This window comes from Cetorhinus maximus, chromosome 4, assembly GCF_964194155.1.
Source record: "Cetorhinus maximus chromosome 4, sCetMax3.hap1.1, whole genome shotgun sequence".
Classification (NCBI taxonomy): Eukaryota; Metazoa; Chordata; class Chondrichthyes; order Lamniformes; family Cetorhinidae; genus Cetorhinus; species Cetorhinus maximus.
The window spans coordinates 79,102,099-79,118,684 of record NC_135882.1 but is presented as its reverse complement, the minus strand read 5'-3'; the positions used below and the strand labels follow the sequence as shown (position 1 = coordinate 79,118,684).

The following is a 16,586-nucleotide window of genomic DNA, read 5'->3' as shown; positions in this document are numbered from 1 at the left end:
AAAATCAACTAAAGTGACATTTGCTGCATAAATCAAGGCTTTTTGAATCATGTGACCAAATTCACAAAGCTGAAGTTATATGCCTTATTTAGACTGCATATCCTTTTTTTTTAGTGATTTCAGTTTCAAGGGAGGATTTAGCAAGGAGATGCTAAAGGGTATGCTAATGAGTCAGAATGGTTGGGTCTGGAGCCAAAGGGAATAGAATCAGGAGGACAGGGAGAGTAAGGATCAGTGATGGCAAGCAAGTGAAATCAGGATTGTAGACAGGGTAAACATGTGAATCAGGAGGCCAAGTGTGCTAAATCTAGATTAAGAAGGAATACAGCACGGGGCTGACACCAATAGGGTTTCAGGCTAATGCAAGCAATGAATTGGGAAGGGAAAATAGCCATGTTAAGTTATGGAAGTGATACTTTTTCCAAGGTAATTACAGACTCTTCAGGCACCAATTAAATACTGCTTCAAGTAGGTTATCTGCTACATCATAGCTAAGAAATTTATTTAAAAGACTTACTAGTAGCAGCTCTGCCTTTGCAAACCTTTGAATTAATAATGCACAGACAAAATAATTTGTGCAGTGTCCTACTTTTCATTTCTTAATTGAATATTTTAATTCTTCCTGCATAAGTATTTTAAGCAGCCTTATCGTAAGCTCCTTGGAAACTGATTATGAAGCCACCTTGTTGACATCTCTGCAGCTGACTCTCCCACATTGTGAGAAGGAAGGTGTCACACATGATTTCATATTAAATTGTCAAGTATTCAGAGATTATGCTGACCCTTCTTTCACTAACCTGCAATTAAACTCAGACTCCCTTTGTGGTTTAATTTATAAATATTTGATACTTTTTGAGTATCTTCTGTCCTTTAAAAAATTCAAAATGTGCCCAGGTTTTTTTTTAGCCAGAGCAGTATACATATTTTTTTCTCTAATTTTTCTTCATAACTTTTCTGCATTTTTGTCTTAATTAAGGTGGAATCGTGGAAAAATGAAGCGCTTTTTTTTACCATTTTAGGCACCCACTGTTAGTATCAGGCACTGTGAGGTTAGCATGGACCAGAGGCAGACTGAAGTTGTAGCAATGTGCCTTAATCTCAACGAAAGAACAACCCAAGTTGTATCTTTTTTTCACTTCTGATACCAGCTGGATTCATTGCCTCTCAGAATGAGATCGCTATTAGATCCTTTTTTTCTGCAAATTCCTCCCCTTACTTTTTTCTGAGTGCCAGTGATATCTCAACTTTATTACTTTCTCCTCTTGTAATCATAAACAGTGAGTGTATTGGACCCTTGAACCGTGAGGCTGTGACACCTTTATCTGAATCAGGACTCACCAATAAATCATATAGGTTAGAGTTATGGAGTAGCAGTTAGAAATTGGATCTGTAGCTTAACTTTTCCCATTAATAGTCTAGAGATACTAAAACGAATTGTCATGATTTTTCCTATATGTCTGGCTGATGTTGCTTAACTCAAAACAGGTGAGGGATTAAAATTGAAATCGTGATCTGTGTGGTTCAGTAGTACATTGAGAGTTGTACTTCCTCAGTGAAGCACTATTTATGAGGTTGGCAACTTATTGCTGGTTTGTGTTAAATTCTGGGCAATCCTGTGCTCTGGTACAATGTCCACGGGGAACTGGGTTGAAAGTTTCCAAACTCACCTGGAACCTTTAAACTACGAGAGAGTATATGTTCAACTGATCAATCTAGACTGGATTCAAACCAGAAGGTGAAGTGATAGCAGGTATTAAACCACTACACCAGCCAGTCCTCTTGGTAAGGTACGGTGCTTCTCTTACTCATTATTTCCAACAAATTTTCAACAAAATCTTAAAATTAAGTATCTTAAATTACGATAGTTTCTGGCTAAATACTTTTCATTTCTATGCAAAAATAATACTGTTTACTTCAAAGGATGAAAACTGATAAATACATTACTGTTTAGAAGGGTAATTTTTTGGTCCTACAGTCCCAGTAAGGAGCCATGCTCCCAGGAAGGACAGTGGTAAACCATCCCTCCTTGTCCTTCTCGATATGTCAGCAACCTTTGACACAGTTGATCACAACATCCTCCTCAATGCCTCTCCACTGTCGTCCAGCTGGGTGGGATGGCACTCGCCTGGTTTTATGCTTATTTATATAATAATAACCAGAGAATGGCTTGCAAAGGCTTCTCTTCCTGCTCCTGTGCCATTAAACCTGGAGTCCCCCAAGGTTCTTTCCTCCTATTTCTTATCTACAAGCCACTCTTCGACAACATCATCCAAAAACATGTTCCATATGTTTGCTGATGACACCCAGCTCTGCCTCACCACCATCACTCTGTCTCTACCCCTCCACCATCTCTAAATTGTCAGACAGCTTGGCTGACACCAGCACTCGATGAGGAGAGTTTTTTTCTGAATAAAGTTTGGGAATATCGAAGCTATTCTCTTTGGTCCTCACCACATACTCCATTCCTGAAGCATTGGCTCCATTCCTCACCCTGGGGCTGTACCAAACTGTTCACAACCTTGGTGTCATATTTGATCTTGAGATGAACATTGGGCCACATATCCATAACATCACTAAGACTACTTCCCCTGTATCATTGCCTGACTGCGCCTCTGCCTCAGCTCATCTGTTGCTGAAATCCTCATTGATGCCTTTATTACTTCTAGACTTGGCTATTCCGACATCGTCCTGGTGGAACTCCCACTTTCCATTCTCCATAAACTCTGCTATTTGTATTCTAAGTAGCACCAAGTCCCATTCACCCATTACTCCTATGCTTGCTGATCTCCATTGGTTCCCATTTGAGTGATGTCTCGATATTAAAATTCTCATCCTTGTTTTTTGACCCCACCATTGCCTTGCTCCTCCCTATCTCTAACCAACTGCAGCTCTACAATAACTCGAGATATCCTACTCCTCCAATTCTGGTCCCTTGCACGGCCCTGATTTTAATAGTTGCCGAGGCCTTATCTCTGGAATTCCCTCCCTAAACTTCTCTACCTCGGGACTTCCCTTTCCTCCTTTAAGACACTCCTTAAAATCTATTTCATTGACCAAGTTTTTGGTCATCTACCTTAACATCTTACGTGGCCTGGTATCAAATTTTGTTTGATAATGTTCCAAGAAGTGGGACATTTTGCTATGCTAAAGGTATTATATAAATGCAAGTCGTGGCAGAGAATGAGGGTTACAGCACACCCTATCTTGATCCTGTGCTATCCTTGAGTAATGTTTTATCTACTGGCAGTGCAGGATTATGGAAGTACCCCTTGTATTACATGAAAATGTTTCTAATATAATTGACTTTATGTATAAGGTACTGATAGAACTCAAAACAGGAATTGGTACCGTGTTATTAGAATATGAAATGTAGAATCTCTATTACTTTGTCACCAGGGGGACTGTAAAACCAGAGAGGAAGCAATAATCCTGGGTGTGGAACTGTGTGACAATGGTTTTATGCACCACGGTAAGGTTAAATTCAGCGCATTATTCAAACATCCTTCTGACATCAGTTCTTCTTAGAACAGTAAAATGGTACAAATTTGTTTTGTTGAATCTCATTAGTTAATGCTACATATTAACTATAATATGACTTTTTAAGTTTAAATTAGTTTTGCCTTTCTTTGTGAACTGCAACTTTACATGCATTTCATTCCAAAGCCCCTTTTGTTGCAGTGGACCTCACTTTCTTATGTCATAAATATGGTTGGAAACTATCTCATTGAATAAATTATAACTATCTAATTTAGGTGCTGTGGTAAAAGACAGTAGACACCCTTTAGCCACGGAACATCACTGACTATAGCGTTTAACTTTATTTAAGATAAATAAAGGCCATCTGTTATAATAGCTGATGTACTTTGAATTGTACCTGAGATTTATTTGGAACTTACATGCTTTTCTTTATAGTACTGGAAAAGAGCGAATTTAAAGATGAACCTCTATTATTCCGTTTTTTTGCTGATGAGGAAATAGAAGGCTCGAACTTAAGGCAGAAGCACATGCGACATGACTTGAAAATAGTTGAAAATGTTGTGGCCAAGTCATTATTGGTAAGTCACACTGATTCATGTAATGGGGAATGGTGTTGAATGAGAGGCATTTGGATGATAAATATAAGCATTCCAAGCAGAAACAATAGTTATTTTAATGTGTAAATTAAAGAAAAGATGTGTCTTCCCTTAAGGATACAATACAATTGTATATAAACTCCTTAGTCACAATACTCAAAATATTTCCAAGTTATTTGTAAGTGGTTTTCTGTAAGTATAATTTTTTTAAAAACAAACGAGCATTCAGAGAAGAAATCGCTGTCAGTCTGACCTGTGCATTTACTTGAACATTTTAAGATTGGTGTTACCACATTAATCTGGAGTGTGTATTGATGTAAATAGGGATCCTCCTCCCTCTTCAGGGTACCATGCCCTAAGACGGTCTTGGCGATCATGGACTTCCATTGGATTGGTCCATGATGATGCTTGGCAAAGTACTGCCGTGGTTACCATTGCCTTCTGTGGTATGGCTGACCAGGAAACTCTCTGCACTTACTGCCTGCCATCAGGTATATTGGAATAATTTACAGACAGATAATCACTCTGTTTAGCAATGTTATGAATGCGCCTTCCGTGGCTATCAAGCCCTGAAGTGGGACTTGAACCTAAAGCTTCTGGCCCAGAGATAGGGATGCTGCCACTGCATCACAAGACCTGTAAATATGGATATACATTAATTAAAATGAACATACTTAGAAAATATAAGAAAAACACTTTGAAACTCCAGTGAGTTTGAATGTGATGAATACTGTCTTCTAGCTCAATCCTGCCTCCTTCCAGGAAATTCAAGATGTCAGTCTTGGCGAGTGGCAGTACTCGCATCTGATTCAGAAGGTTGTGTTTTTCAGGGATTCTGAGAGTTCGCCACATCTGAAGTTAGATTAATTATTCTATATTTACCTACTTTCTCTCTTGAAGAATGTGGGTGTTAGGCTGATGGCCTTCCAGCCCCAGCACAATTTTCATAGTTAAGGCAATTGAAAAATTATGATCAAAACCACTGGTGTCTCTTTGATTTTGCTGCAATAGCTCTATGATTGGGAGCACATTATAAATTGTGGGTCATTTGCATCCCGCCAGAGGGTGAATTTTACAGCCCCTCCCACTGGCAGGATTTTACGCTCCTGCTGAAGTTAATGGACTTATGAATGGCTTGCCGCATTTTATAGCCCTGCCACAACAAGGTCTTAAAATCCAGCCCTGAGACTGTAACAGCAGCTCATTGGTGCCTGTCCCAGGAGGAACTGATTCTATCCACCTTACATGATGGAGCGGTGTTTTACCACATTGCCTGACGTCTATCTGAGGTTCAGCTGGTCCAAAGCGTATATATGTTTAAAGCCTTTGGCTTCTACTCTGATGCTGGACAAGGTAAGTAATCCCCTCTGGAATTAGTAACCTTATTCCAGTAAAGGTTTGGGTTCTTCAGAAGACTGATCAGGTCCTGGGCTATATCCTGGGCAGAAATCAGACTTATGGCATTTCCCAATCCAGGAATTTTGGGTCCTATGAGTATCACACTATTATTATTGTCTTCTAATCTGACAGCAGGCTTGCTCTGCTGTAGTTAACAAGTAAATTGCAGCAAGGTGGGATTTTAAAAAACAGAGCTTGTTGATTTACAATTTTCTATTGTAAATTACTTGGTTTCATGTAATTTCTCCTCTTCCTTTACTATGTAGGATGCTCTGTTCTAAGATTTTAGTCCTTCAACAAGCATACCAGGATATACCAACTAAATAACAGTAATTGTACTTATAAACTAATTGGTTGCGTGAAGTGTTAGGAGACGTTTTTGCAAAATAATGTTACTAGTTCAAGGGGGAAGTGGTGGCATTGTGCTATTATCACTGGAATAGTATTCCAGAGACCCAGGGTAAAGCTCTGGGGACTAGGTTCAAATCCCACTATGACAGATGGTGAAATTTGAATTCAATAAAATTCTGGAATTAACGAATGCTGGTTGTGGAGGTGGGCTAGGCGGAAGCCCTGCCTCTGTGCCCTGACACTGTGTTGAAACAAAAAAAAGAATAAAACAAAAAAATGCCTCCAGCCCTCACCCTTCCCACCCACCCCCCAAGGCAACTCATACCCACTATGCCAACCATGTCCCTCTGCACACTTCCAATGGTCCCTCACACCCCCTATGCCAACCCATGCACCTCTTCCCTCCCTCCATGGCCCCTCATATCCTCTATGCCCCCACAGCACTTTATAGCCCCTGTGCCCTCCACCTATCACCCTTTGCCCCTGTACCAACTGACCTAGTATCCTTTAACTGCTCCTTGACAGCTTTGACAGTTCCTCGACAGCTGGACAGTTCTTTGTCAGCTTGACAGTTCCAATGAGTTTGTGTGTAAAATGTGTATAATCATGTTCACTTTTAACAATCCCAAAGGATGTCTTACCTCTCCCAAAGGTGTCCTGGGAGCATATCTAAAGGGCTGGCTTACCTCTCCAAAGGGGTACTCTAGCTATCAAAATGAATCCACCAAGTTCAGACCTCCTCTCGCCTGGTCTAATCTGCACACTCCTGGCCTCACAAAATTCGACTTCAGTGGAGGCAGCTGGTTAAGTGAGTGGGCAAAGATCTGGCAAATGGAATATAATATCAGAAAATGTGAAATTGCCCATTTTGGCAGGAAGAATAAAAGAGAAGAATAAACCATGCATGCGTGAGCCCTACAAACATGTGAACAAAGAGCAGGAGTAGGCCATTTGGCCCCTGGAGTCTGCTCCGCCATTGATCATGGCTGATCTGATAGTAACCTCAAGCCTGCATCCTGCCTACCCTACGACACTCTGAGAGAAAAGTTTTTGCCTCATCTCCGTTTTAAGTGGGCGACCCCTTATTTTTAAACAGTGAACCCTAGTTCTAGATTCTCTGACAAGAGGAAATATTACCTCCACATCCACCCTGTCAAGACCCCTCAGGATCTTTTATGTTTCAATCAAATCGTCTCTTACTCTTCTAAACTCTAGCAGATACAGGTCTAGCCTGTTCAACCTTTCTTCATAAAACAACCTGCCCATTACAGGTATTAGTCTGGTAAACCTTCTGAACTGCTCCCAACGCAGTTATATCCTTCCTTAAATAAGGTGACCAATAATGTACACAGTATTCCAGATATGGTCTCTCTAGTGCTATGTATAACTGAAGCATAACCTTCCTACTTTTGTATTCAATTCCCCTCACAATAACTGATAACATTCTATTAGCTTTCCTAGTTACTTGCTGCATCTGCATACTAGCCTTTTGTGATTCATGCACTAAGACACCCAGATCCCTCTGCATCTCAGAGCTCTGCAATCTCTCACCATTTAGATAATATGCATCTCTTTTATTCTTCCTGCAAAAATGGACAATTTCACATTTTCTGATATTATACTCCATTTGCCAGATCTTTGCCCACTCACTTAACCTATCTATATCTTTTTGTAGCCTTCTTATGTTCTCTTCACAATTTACTTTCCTATCTATCTTTGTGTCATCAGCAAATTTGGCAACCATCCCGTCCATCCCTTCATCCAAGTCATTTATATAAATTGTAAACAGTTGAGGTGCCAGCGCTGATCCCTGTGGAACACCATTCGTTACATCTTGCCAACCTGAAAAAGACCCATTTATGCCTACACTCAGCTTCCTGTTAGCCAGCCAATCTTCTATCCATGCCAATATGTTACTCTCTACATCATGAGCTTTCATTTTCTGCAATAACCTTTGATGTGGCACTTTATCAAATGTCTTCTGGAGGTCTAAGTACAGTACATCCACCGGTTCCTCTTTATCCACAGCACATGTTGCTTTCTCAAAGAACTCCAATAAGTTGGTTAAACATGATTTTCCTTTCACAAAACCCTGGCCCAACTCTGCCGCTGCTGTGTTCGGGGGCAGGACTTAGAATTTTCGACCATTTCTGGCATTTTTGCCACGATAGAGAGCCTCTCCCATTGTAGGAAAAACCGGACCTGAGTATCTATCAAGGGTCTTGGAAATTTTTGCACGAATAAAGAATTCCTAAGTGTAGGCATGAATTTCCCTATAGAGGTTTTTTATTTGCCCTTTTAGTGGGGGAGAAGGCAAATAGAGGAAGGAGAGGCAAGTGAGGAACCATCTGAGGAGGTTGCAGCCCATTGATATTCTCCCCACAAAGTTGATAGACCATGCAGATCACATCCACATCTAAATGAGAAACTATCGTTAAACTCTGCAAGCTTATGCAAGAAAAACGTGCTTGAACAGTTTTGTCAGAGGTTGCAAAGAACAGTTTCTTGATTATTATTTTTCATCTCTGGTACATTTCAAGCAGCAACAGATGATATTTCAAAATCTTCCAGAAAATACTAGTAATTTAATGTGACTTCCTCCAAGAAATCTGCATGTAAATGTGAAATTTGCAGACAGTGCCACCTCCCTTTGTGCTGAAAACTGCAGCTTCTCTGAAAGGATGAGAAGCCTTTTTATTTATTCATTGGATCTGGGCATCACTGGGAAGGCCAGAATTTATTGTGCATCCATAACTGTCCTTGAGAAGGTGGTGGTGAGCTGCCTTCTTGAGCGGCTACAATTCTTGTTGTTTAGGTACACCCACAGTGCTGCCTGTATGATTATTAGGTTACTGACAAAATACTAATTGTTAAAATCTAACTTTATTATTAGCAACTAGCATTTCACTTTATTAAAAACTTATCTTGGTAGTATAGTAGTTTTGGAAAAGTTAGAAATATGGTGCAGTATAGAAAGATATCAAGGTAGTGGGACCATGGGAAAACAATGTCAAGTTCTACAAAGCTAAGACCTTGAAGGCTGTAAGAAACCACTTGTGTAAGAATGGAATGTAGATGTCTCTGTTTACGAGATAAGAAACCACAGGATGTAAAAGCCTTGCGACACAGTGGTAAATATGAAAGACATTACATAAACATGTAAGGTTAGCAACAGCCACATGAACTCTGCCTGGTTGGTCAACAAAAGCATGTTCAACCACTGGGCTGAAGATGATTGGTGAGAAGCAGGGGTTTATTGATTAAAAACCAAGGTAAAAGAGGCCCTCCCGATCAGACTTGCATGGCAGAAAAATCTAGAAATGAGTAAACGAGACGAGACAAGGAAGAGGCAGACAAAGAGAGAAGCTTGAAGACCAAAAGGACTAAAGCTGCAAGAAGAGAAGTCTTTGTGCACTCTCCACACAGAATAATATGGCAAGTATATAGCCGGCTTTAGACTGTAAATCACTGCCTGAGCTTATTGCTATAGTTTTCCCAAAAACTATATAAACTTGTTCTAGATTTGTCTCATTAAAGTAGTCTCATGACAGAACTTTGCTCCCAGTCTGTTTCCATAACAATTAGGGGCTCAAAACCCCTAAGAACAGACACTCCTTTGTTCTTCTAGGCAGTAGAATGATGGATTTGGGAGGTGTTGTCGAAGAAGCTTTGCAGAGTTGCAGCAATGCACCTTTTAGATAGTGGTGGCAGCCATGGTCTATCAGTGTTGGAGTGAGCGAGCATTTGAGGTGATGGATAGGGTGCTAATCAAGCTGGTTGCTTTGGCCTGGATGGTATTGAGCTTCTTGAGTTTTGTTGGGGCTGCACTTGTCCAGGCTTGTGGAGAGTATTCCATCACACTCCTGACTTCTGTCTTGTTGATGGTGGAAAGGCTTTGAGGAGACAGGAGATGAGTTACTTGCCACAGAGTTCCTAACCTCTCATCTGGTCTTAAAGCCACAGTATTTTTTAAACTCTTTCACGAGATATGGGTGTCACTGGCTAGGCCAGCATTTATTGCCTCCCCCTAATTGCCTTTGAGAAGGTGGTGATGAGCTGCCTTCTTCTACCGCTGTAGTCCTTGTGATGTAGGTACACATACACTGCTGTTAGGAACTGTTGTACGGCTGGTCCAGTAAAGTCAATGGATATGGATGGTGGGGGATTCAGCAAAGGTAATACCATTTAATGCCAAGGGGAGATAGTTAGATTCTCTCTTGTTGGAGATGGCCATTGCCTGGCACTTGTATGTTTTGAGTGTTACTTCCCACTTATCAGCACAAGCCTGAATATTGTCCAGGTCGCTCTGCTTGCAGGCTTGAGGAATTACGAATGTAACTGGACACTCTCTAATTGGCAGTGAACATCCATACTTCTGACCTTATGGTGGAGGGAATTTTATTGAAAAAGCAGCTAAAGGTGATTGGGCATAGAACACCACCATGAGGAACTCCTGCAGTGGCATCCTGGGGTGAGATGATTGGCCTCCAACACCAACAACCATCTTCCTTTGTGCTAATTATAACTCCAACTAGTGAAAAGATTTTCCCCTAATTCCCATTGACTTCAGTTTTGCTCCTTGATGCCACTATCAGTCAAATGCTGCCTTGTTGTCAAGGGCAGTCACTCTCACCTCCCCTCTAGAGTTCAGCTCTTTTGTCCATATTTGGACTATGGCTCTAATAAGGTCAGAAGCCAAGTGGCCCTGACAGAACACAAACTGAGCATCAGTGAGCAGGTTATTGGTGAGCAAGTGTTACTTTATAGCACGGTCAATGACACCATCCATCACTTTGCTGTTGATCAAGAGTAGACTGATGAGATGGTAATTGGTCGAATTGGATATGTTCTGCTTTTGGTGGATAGGACACATCTAAGGAATTGCCACATTGTCCAGTAGATGCCATTGTTGTAGAGATAGTTTTGCTAGTGGTGTGTCTAGCACTGGAGCACAAGCCTTTAGTACAATAGACGGGAAATTCTCAGGGCCTAAACTATTGGAAAAAATTCTGAGGGACAGGATTAACCTCCACTTGAAGAGGCAGGGGTTAATCAGGGATAGTTAGCATGGCTTTGTCAGGGGGAGATAATGTCTAAAAAATTTGATTGAATTTGTCGAGGAGGTGACTAGTTGTGTAGATGAGGGTGGTGGAGTTGATGTAATCTACATGGACTTCAGTAAGGCTTTTGACAGGATCTTGCATGGGAGAATCATCAAGAAAGTAAGAGCCCATGGGATCCAGGGTAATTTGGCAAATTGGATCCAAAATTGACTTAGTGGCAGGAGGCAGAGGGTGATGGCCGAAGGTTGATTTTGCGATTGGAAGCCTGTGACGAGTGGTGTACCGTAGGGATCGGTGCTGGGACTTTGCTGTTTGTAGTGTACATTAATGATTTAGGTGTGAATATAGGAGGTATGATCAGTAAGTTCGCAGGAGACATGCAAATTGGTGGTGTTATAAATAGTGAGGATGAAAGCCTTAGATTACAGGATGATAAAGATGGGCTGGTAAGATGGGCAGAGCAATGGCAAATGGAATTTAATCCTGAGAAATGTGAGGTGATACATTTTGGGAGGACTAACACGGCAAGGGGATACACAATGAATGGTAGCATCCTAGGAAGTACAGAGGATCAAAGGGACCTTGGTATACATGTCCATAGGTCCCTGAAGGCAGCAGCACAGGTAGATAAGGTGGTTAAGAAGGCATAAGGGATACTTGCCTTTATTAGCCGAGGCATAGAATATAAGAGCAGGGAGGTTATGTTGGAGCTGTATAAAATGCTAGTTAGGCTATATCTGGAGTACTGTGTGCAGTTCTGGTCACCACACTATAGGAAGGATGTGATTGCACTGGAGAGGGTGCAGAGGAGATTCACCAGGATGTTGCCTGTGCTGGAGTGGTTCAGCTATGAAGAGAGACTGAGGATAGGCTAGGGTTGTTTTCCTTAGAGCAGAGAAGGCTGAGGGGGGACCTGATAGAGGTATACAAAATTATGAGGGGTATAGATAGGGTAGATAGGAAGAAACTTTTCCCCTTAGCGGAGGTGTCCATAACCAGGGGGCATAGATTTAAGGTAAAGGGCAGGAGGTTTAGAGGGGATTTGAGGAAACATTTTTTCACCCAGAGGGTGGTTGGAATCTGGAACACACTGCCTGAGAGGGTGGTAGAAGCAGTAGCCCTCACAACATTTAAAAAATATTTAGATGAACACTTGAAACACCATAGCATACAGGGCTGCAGGCCAAGTGCTGGAATATGGGATTAGAATAGATAGGTGTTTGATGGCTGGCATGGACACGATGGGCCAAAGGGAAGGGCCTGTTTTGTGCTGTATAACTGTATAACTCTATGACCTTTGCTGTACCTAGTCTGTTCATCTGATATCATGTGGAGTAAATTGAATTGGCTGAAGACTGGCATCTTTGATGCTGGGGTCCTCAGAAGGAGACCAAAATGGATCATCAGCTTGGCACTTCTGCCTTGAAGATAAAACCTTAAGACCATAAGACATAGGAGCAGAAATAGGCCATTCGGCCCATCGAGTCTGCTCCTCCATTCAATTAAATCATGGCTGATCTGATGATCCTCAACTCCACTTTCCTGCTTTTTCCCCATACCCCTTGATTCCCTTACTGATTAAAAATCTGTCTATCTCCGCTTTGAAGTTACTTAATGACCCAGCTTCTGCAGTCCTCTGCGGTAAAGAATTCCACATATTAACTACCCTCTGAGAGAAGAAATTCCTCCTCATCTCTGTTTTAAATGGGCGACCCCCTTACTCTGAGTTTATGCCCCCTGGTCCTAGACTCTCCCACAAGGGGAAACAACCTCTCAGCATCCGCCCTGTCAAACCCCCAAAGAATCATATATATTTCAATAAGGCCGCCTCTCATTCTTCTGAACTCCAGTGAGTACAGGCCCAACCTGCTCAACCTCTCCTCATAAGAAAACCCCTCCATACCCGGAATCAACCTAATGAACCTTCTCTGGATTACCTCCAATGCCAGTATATCTTTCCTTAGATAAGGGGACCAAAACTTCACAGTATTCTAGGTGTGGTCTAACTAGTGTCTTGTAAAGTTTTAGCAAGACTTCCCTATTTTGTTGGACAGTTGCAAGGGCTGAGGCTCCTCGAATGCTACCCCCTCGCCCCCCACACCTGTAGTCACACCCTCCTGTCCGTAATCACAGACCAAATTTGAATTACCTAATCTGAATGGTGTGACTGCTTCCTGCAAACGCTTAAGCCTTGTCTTTTGCACTCGTGCTGGGCTCCATCATCATTGAGAAGGGGATGTTTGTGGAGCTGCCTCCTCTGGTTAGTTGTTTAATTGTCCACCCCCATTCATGACTGGATGTGGCAGGACTGGAATACTTTGATCTAATTTGTGGATTGTGGGATCGCTTAACTTTGTCCATAATATACATATAGTCCTGTGTTGTAGCTTCACTAGATTGGTACATCTTTTTCAGGTATGCCTGGAGCTGCTCCTGGCATTTTCTTCTACACTCTTCATTGAACCAAGATTGGTCCCCTGTCTTGATGGTAATCATAGAGTGAGGGATATACTGGGCCACAAGGTTACAGATTGTGGTGGAACACAATTTTGCTGTTGTTGATGGCTTCTTGGATGGTCAGTTTTGAACTGCTCGATTTGTTCTGAATTTATTCCATTCAGTATAGTGGTGGTACCACACAACAAAATGGAAGTTGTTCCCTGTGTGAAAATCGGACTTTGCCTTCATAAGGACTGTGAGGTGGTCACTCCTACTAGTACTGCCATGGACAGATGCATCTGTGACAGGTAGATTGATGAGGCCGAGATCAAGTAGATTTTTTCCTCTTGCTGATTCTGCCTCGGGCCCAGTCTGCCAGCTACATCCTCAGGACTTGGCCAGTTAGTCAGTAACTTGTTATTCAGCTCCAGCGATGATCTCCATTGGGGACTGCCTGTTGTCCTAGCAGTGGCCACCGTTCCCACCTAGCTTTGCTGGGGCTAAAGAGCTGCTGGCTATCCGATTGGCTGGCAGCTGTCCAAGGTGGGTCTTCCTGACTAGATGACAGCGAGGCAGCCGTTCCTCCCATGGGTTGTTTTCCCACCAACCTTTTAGCTGTGGGTGGGAGGGAGCAGGGACCATGACACCTGTAAAATCCAGCCCCTTGTTTTCCATGGAAACCATGCTGCTTCAACATCGATCGCTGTGCAAGTTAACCGACTTCACAAATTACAGTAGAGGCAGCTCTGTGACTTATCAGTGGATTTAGATCTATACACTGGAATGCAAGAGTGGTATAAGCAGCCTTATCTTCAGTCTTAAGTAGAGGAGGGCATCTGAAAAAGGAATTATGATTTAAAAAAACATGAGTTGACTTTATTTCTGCTCAGATGGCAATTTGAAAAACAACTTTTGAGTTCTCCCTCAAGTAATGCCACCCCGCCCCATCCACCCACCCACCCACCCCTAAAAAATACAAATTGGCTACTCCATCTTATTTCTGGCAAGAAACTTATTGAATTAGGTTTTCAGAGGAACCTACACTATTGTAACGTCATAGGGACTCATGAACTGCACAGAAGAGAAAATTATGGAGTAAATGATTAATGTCATTGGTCATGCCACTTCATATTTTCCTGGGCCTTTTATGGAATGCCACCTTTAACCACAGTGTAACTAGTTAGAAGGTAATTATCATGACTCTGCCCTGATTCAAATCAATGGGCATCTCTATTTTCCTGCATTTAAGCCAATTCTCAGACTGCACCCACTTAGACTTAAATATCATGGCCTGGCAGCAATATGATTTATTATTTAAAGATCAGCATGGAAAATGGAGAAACAAAATTAAATTTCATTCTATTACATTACTTACCCTTTAAAGGAAAAGACTTGCTTTATATGGTGCGCTTCAAGAATTCCGAAATGCAATAAAGTTCTTTTAAGTAGTAGTACTCAATAGTTTGTTGCCATAATTTTGTAATGATGACTATCCTGGCAACATTTTATTTGCCTCAAATCCCAATGCCATAAAGACAGCTTTTACGTATTCATTTAGTTAGTCCATTTAGTCAGTTGTTTAATTTGTTTGCTTAGAAAAGTCTGTTATTTTTATGTCATGGACCAGTCGTACCAAGACTCCTTCAACAGCGCCTTCCAAACCTGCAACCTCTACCACCTACAAGGTCAAGGGCAGCAGACACTTGGAACACCACCACCCACAAGTTCCCCTCCAAGCTACACACCAGCCCGATTTGGAACCAAATTACCATTCCTGCAGTGTCCTTGGAATTCCCTTCCTAACAGCACTGTGGTGTACCTACTCTAAATGATGTACAGCAGTTCAGGAAGGTCGCTCACCACCACCTTCTCAAGCGCATTTGAGGATGAGCAACAAATGCTGGCCTTGGCAGCAACTCTCAAACCACATGAAAGAATAAAAAAAAGGTGTCTTTTAGCAGGAAATCAATGGTTAATACAAAGCTTGATTCTAGAAAGAAGAAACTGCACTTCAATTCACTTAAACAATCTCAGGGCACTGAAAGATAAACGTGCTGTCACCTCATGACTTAGTTCACTGCTTAATACCCAACTTGCTGCTCTGATTACTATAGTGTGTTTTAATTAGAAAACCAGTAAAATTTGGCACAAGTTAGCAACACCAAGGTTGGTGCACAAGATGGCAAAATTTACAAAGCGCTAAATCTTCAGCTCATCGAGCGGGGGTGGGTGTGCGTCACAACGTCACTGTGCGTCATTTAGATTTTTGGCTGTGTGCCTGCCGAACTGTCAAAGGCCTGTTAAGGCCATTAATTAACTAATTAAGCCTATTGAGAAAGTTGCCCGTCCAACCTTAAGGTTGGCGGGCAGGCGAAGAGCCCAGGCGGCCTTTGCATTTTACATGGAACCTTATCCACGGGCGGGATGAGGTTTCATGAAGGGTTTATAAATTAAATAAATTTTTTCATTAAAGTTCATTGACATGTCCCAGCCCATGTGACACTGTCACATGAGGCGACATGTCTTAAATTTTTTTTCTTTATTAAAATTTTTAAAACTTAACACTTATCTCCCTGAGGCACAGAGGTGCCTCAGGGAGATTTCTGCGCTCTTTTGTGTGCACAGCGTTCCCGGGTGTGTATCACGCCGGGCGGGCCTTAATTGGCCCGCCCACCTAAAATGGCGGCGCTGATCGGGTCCGCGCCCACCCCTGCACAACCCCCTGATGGGAGGAAAGCTCTCCCCAATGTAACTTTGTTAATGCTGAAAAGTCTGGGCCATCATGTCAAAGTGTTTTGAAATATTTTGATGTGATAAGGAAATGTAGAAATGCAAATAGCATGTGGAATGCTTTTAATTGAATGCAAGTTTTCTATTAAAGCATCTTAAAATGAGAATAGTAGCAATGACGTGTGTGCAAATGCCAGCTTTAACAATTAATAGTAAAGTAATTGGTACAATATACCATACTTAAGAAAGCAACGTATGTGATCCATTGGTGTCAGGCTACACAGGTGTTTAAATGTTTAATAAATTACTGAAGCTATGGCCTAACACTCAAGTATGGTCTTTTACTGTCATTAGATTAAAGCTCAAGATGGAAGCTATGGTTTTACTTTGGAGGAAAGAAATAAGGTTCCTATTGTGAAATCTGTGGAGAAGGGATCTTATGCTGAGGTAATTTCAACAGATTTTTTAAAAAACTGTTCTTGCGGAACCTGCTAAAATTCTGAATTGTCATAATTTTGTAAAATCTGTCACA

The 16,586-nt window shown here is 41.7% G+C and overlaps 1 protein-coding gene across 3 annotated transcripts in view; it reads left to right on the top strand.

Moving 5' to 3' along the window:
- The window catches only part of prex2 (phosphatidylinositol-3,4,5-trisphosphate-dependent Rac exchange factor 2), a 675,068-nt gene that overhangs the window by 272,723 nt on the left and 385,759 nt on the right, over window positions 1-16,586 (top strand). For all 3 annotated transcript variants that reach the window (XM_078540383.1, XM_078540384.1, XM_078540381.1), the window contains exons 15-17: window positions 3,397-3,469; window positions 3,913-4,055; window positions 16,409-16,501. In XM_078540383.1, the coding sequence (XP_078396509.1) occupies window positions 3,397-3,469; window positions 3,913-4,055; window positions 16,409-16,501 (309 nt within the window). The remainder of the gene's footprint in view (window positions 1-3,396; window positions 3,470-3,912; window positions 4,056-16,408; window positions 16,502-16,586) is intronic.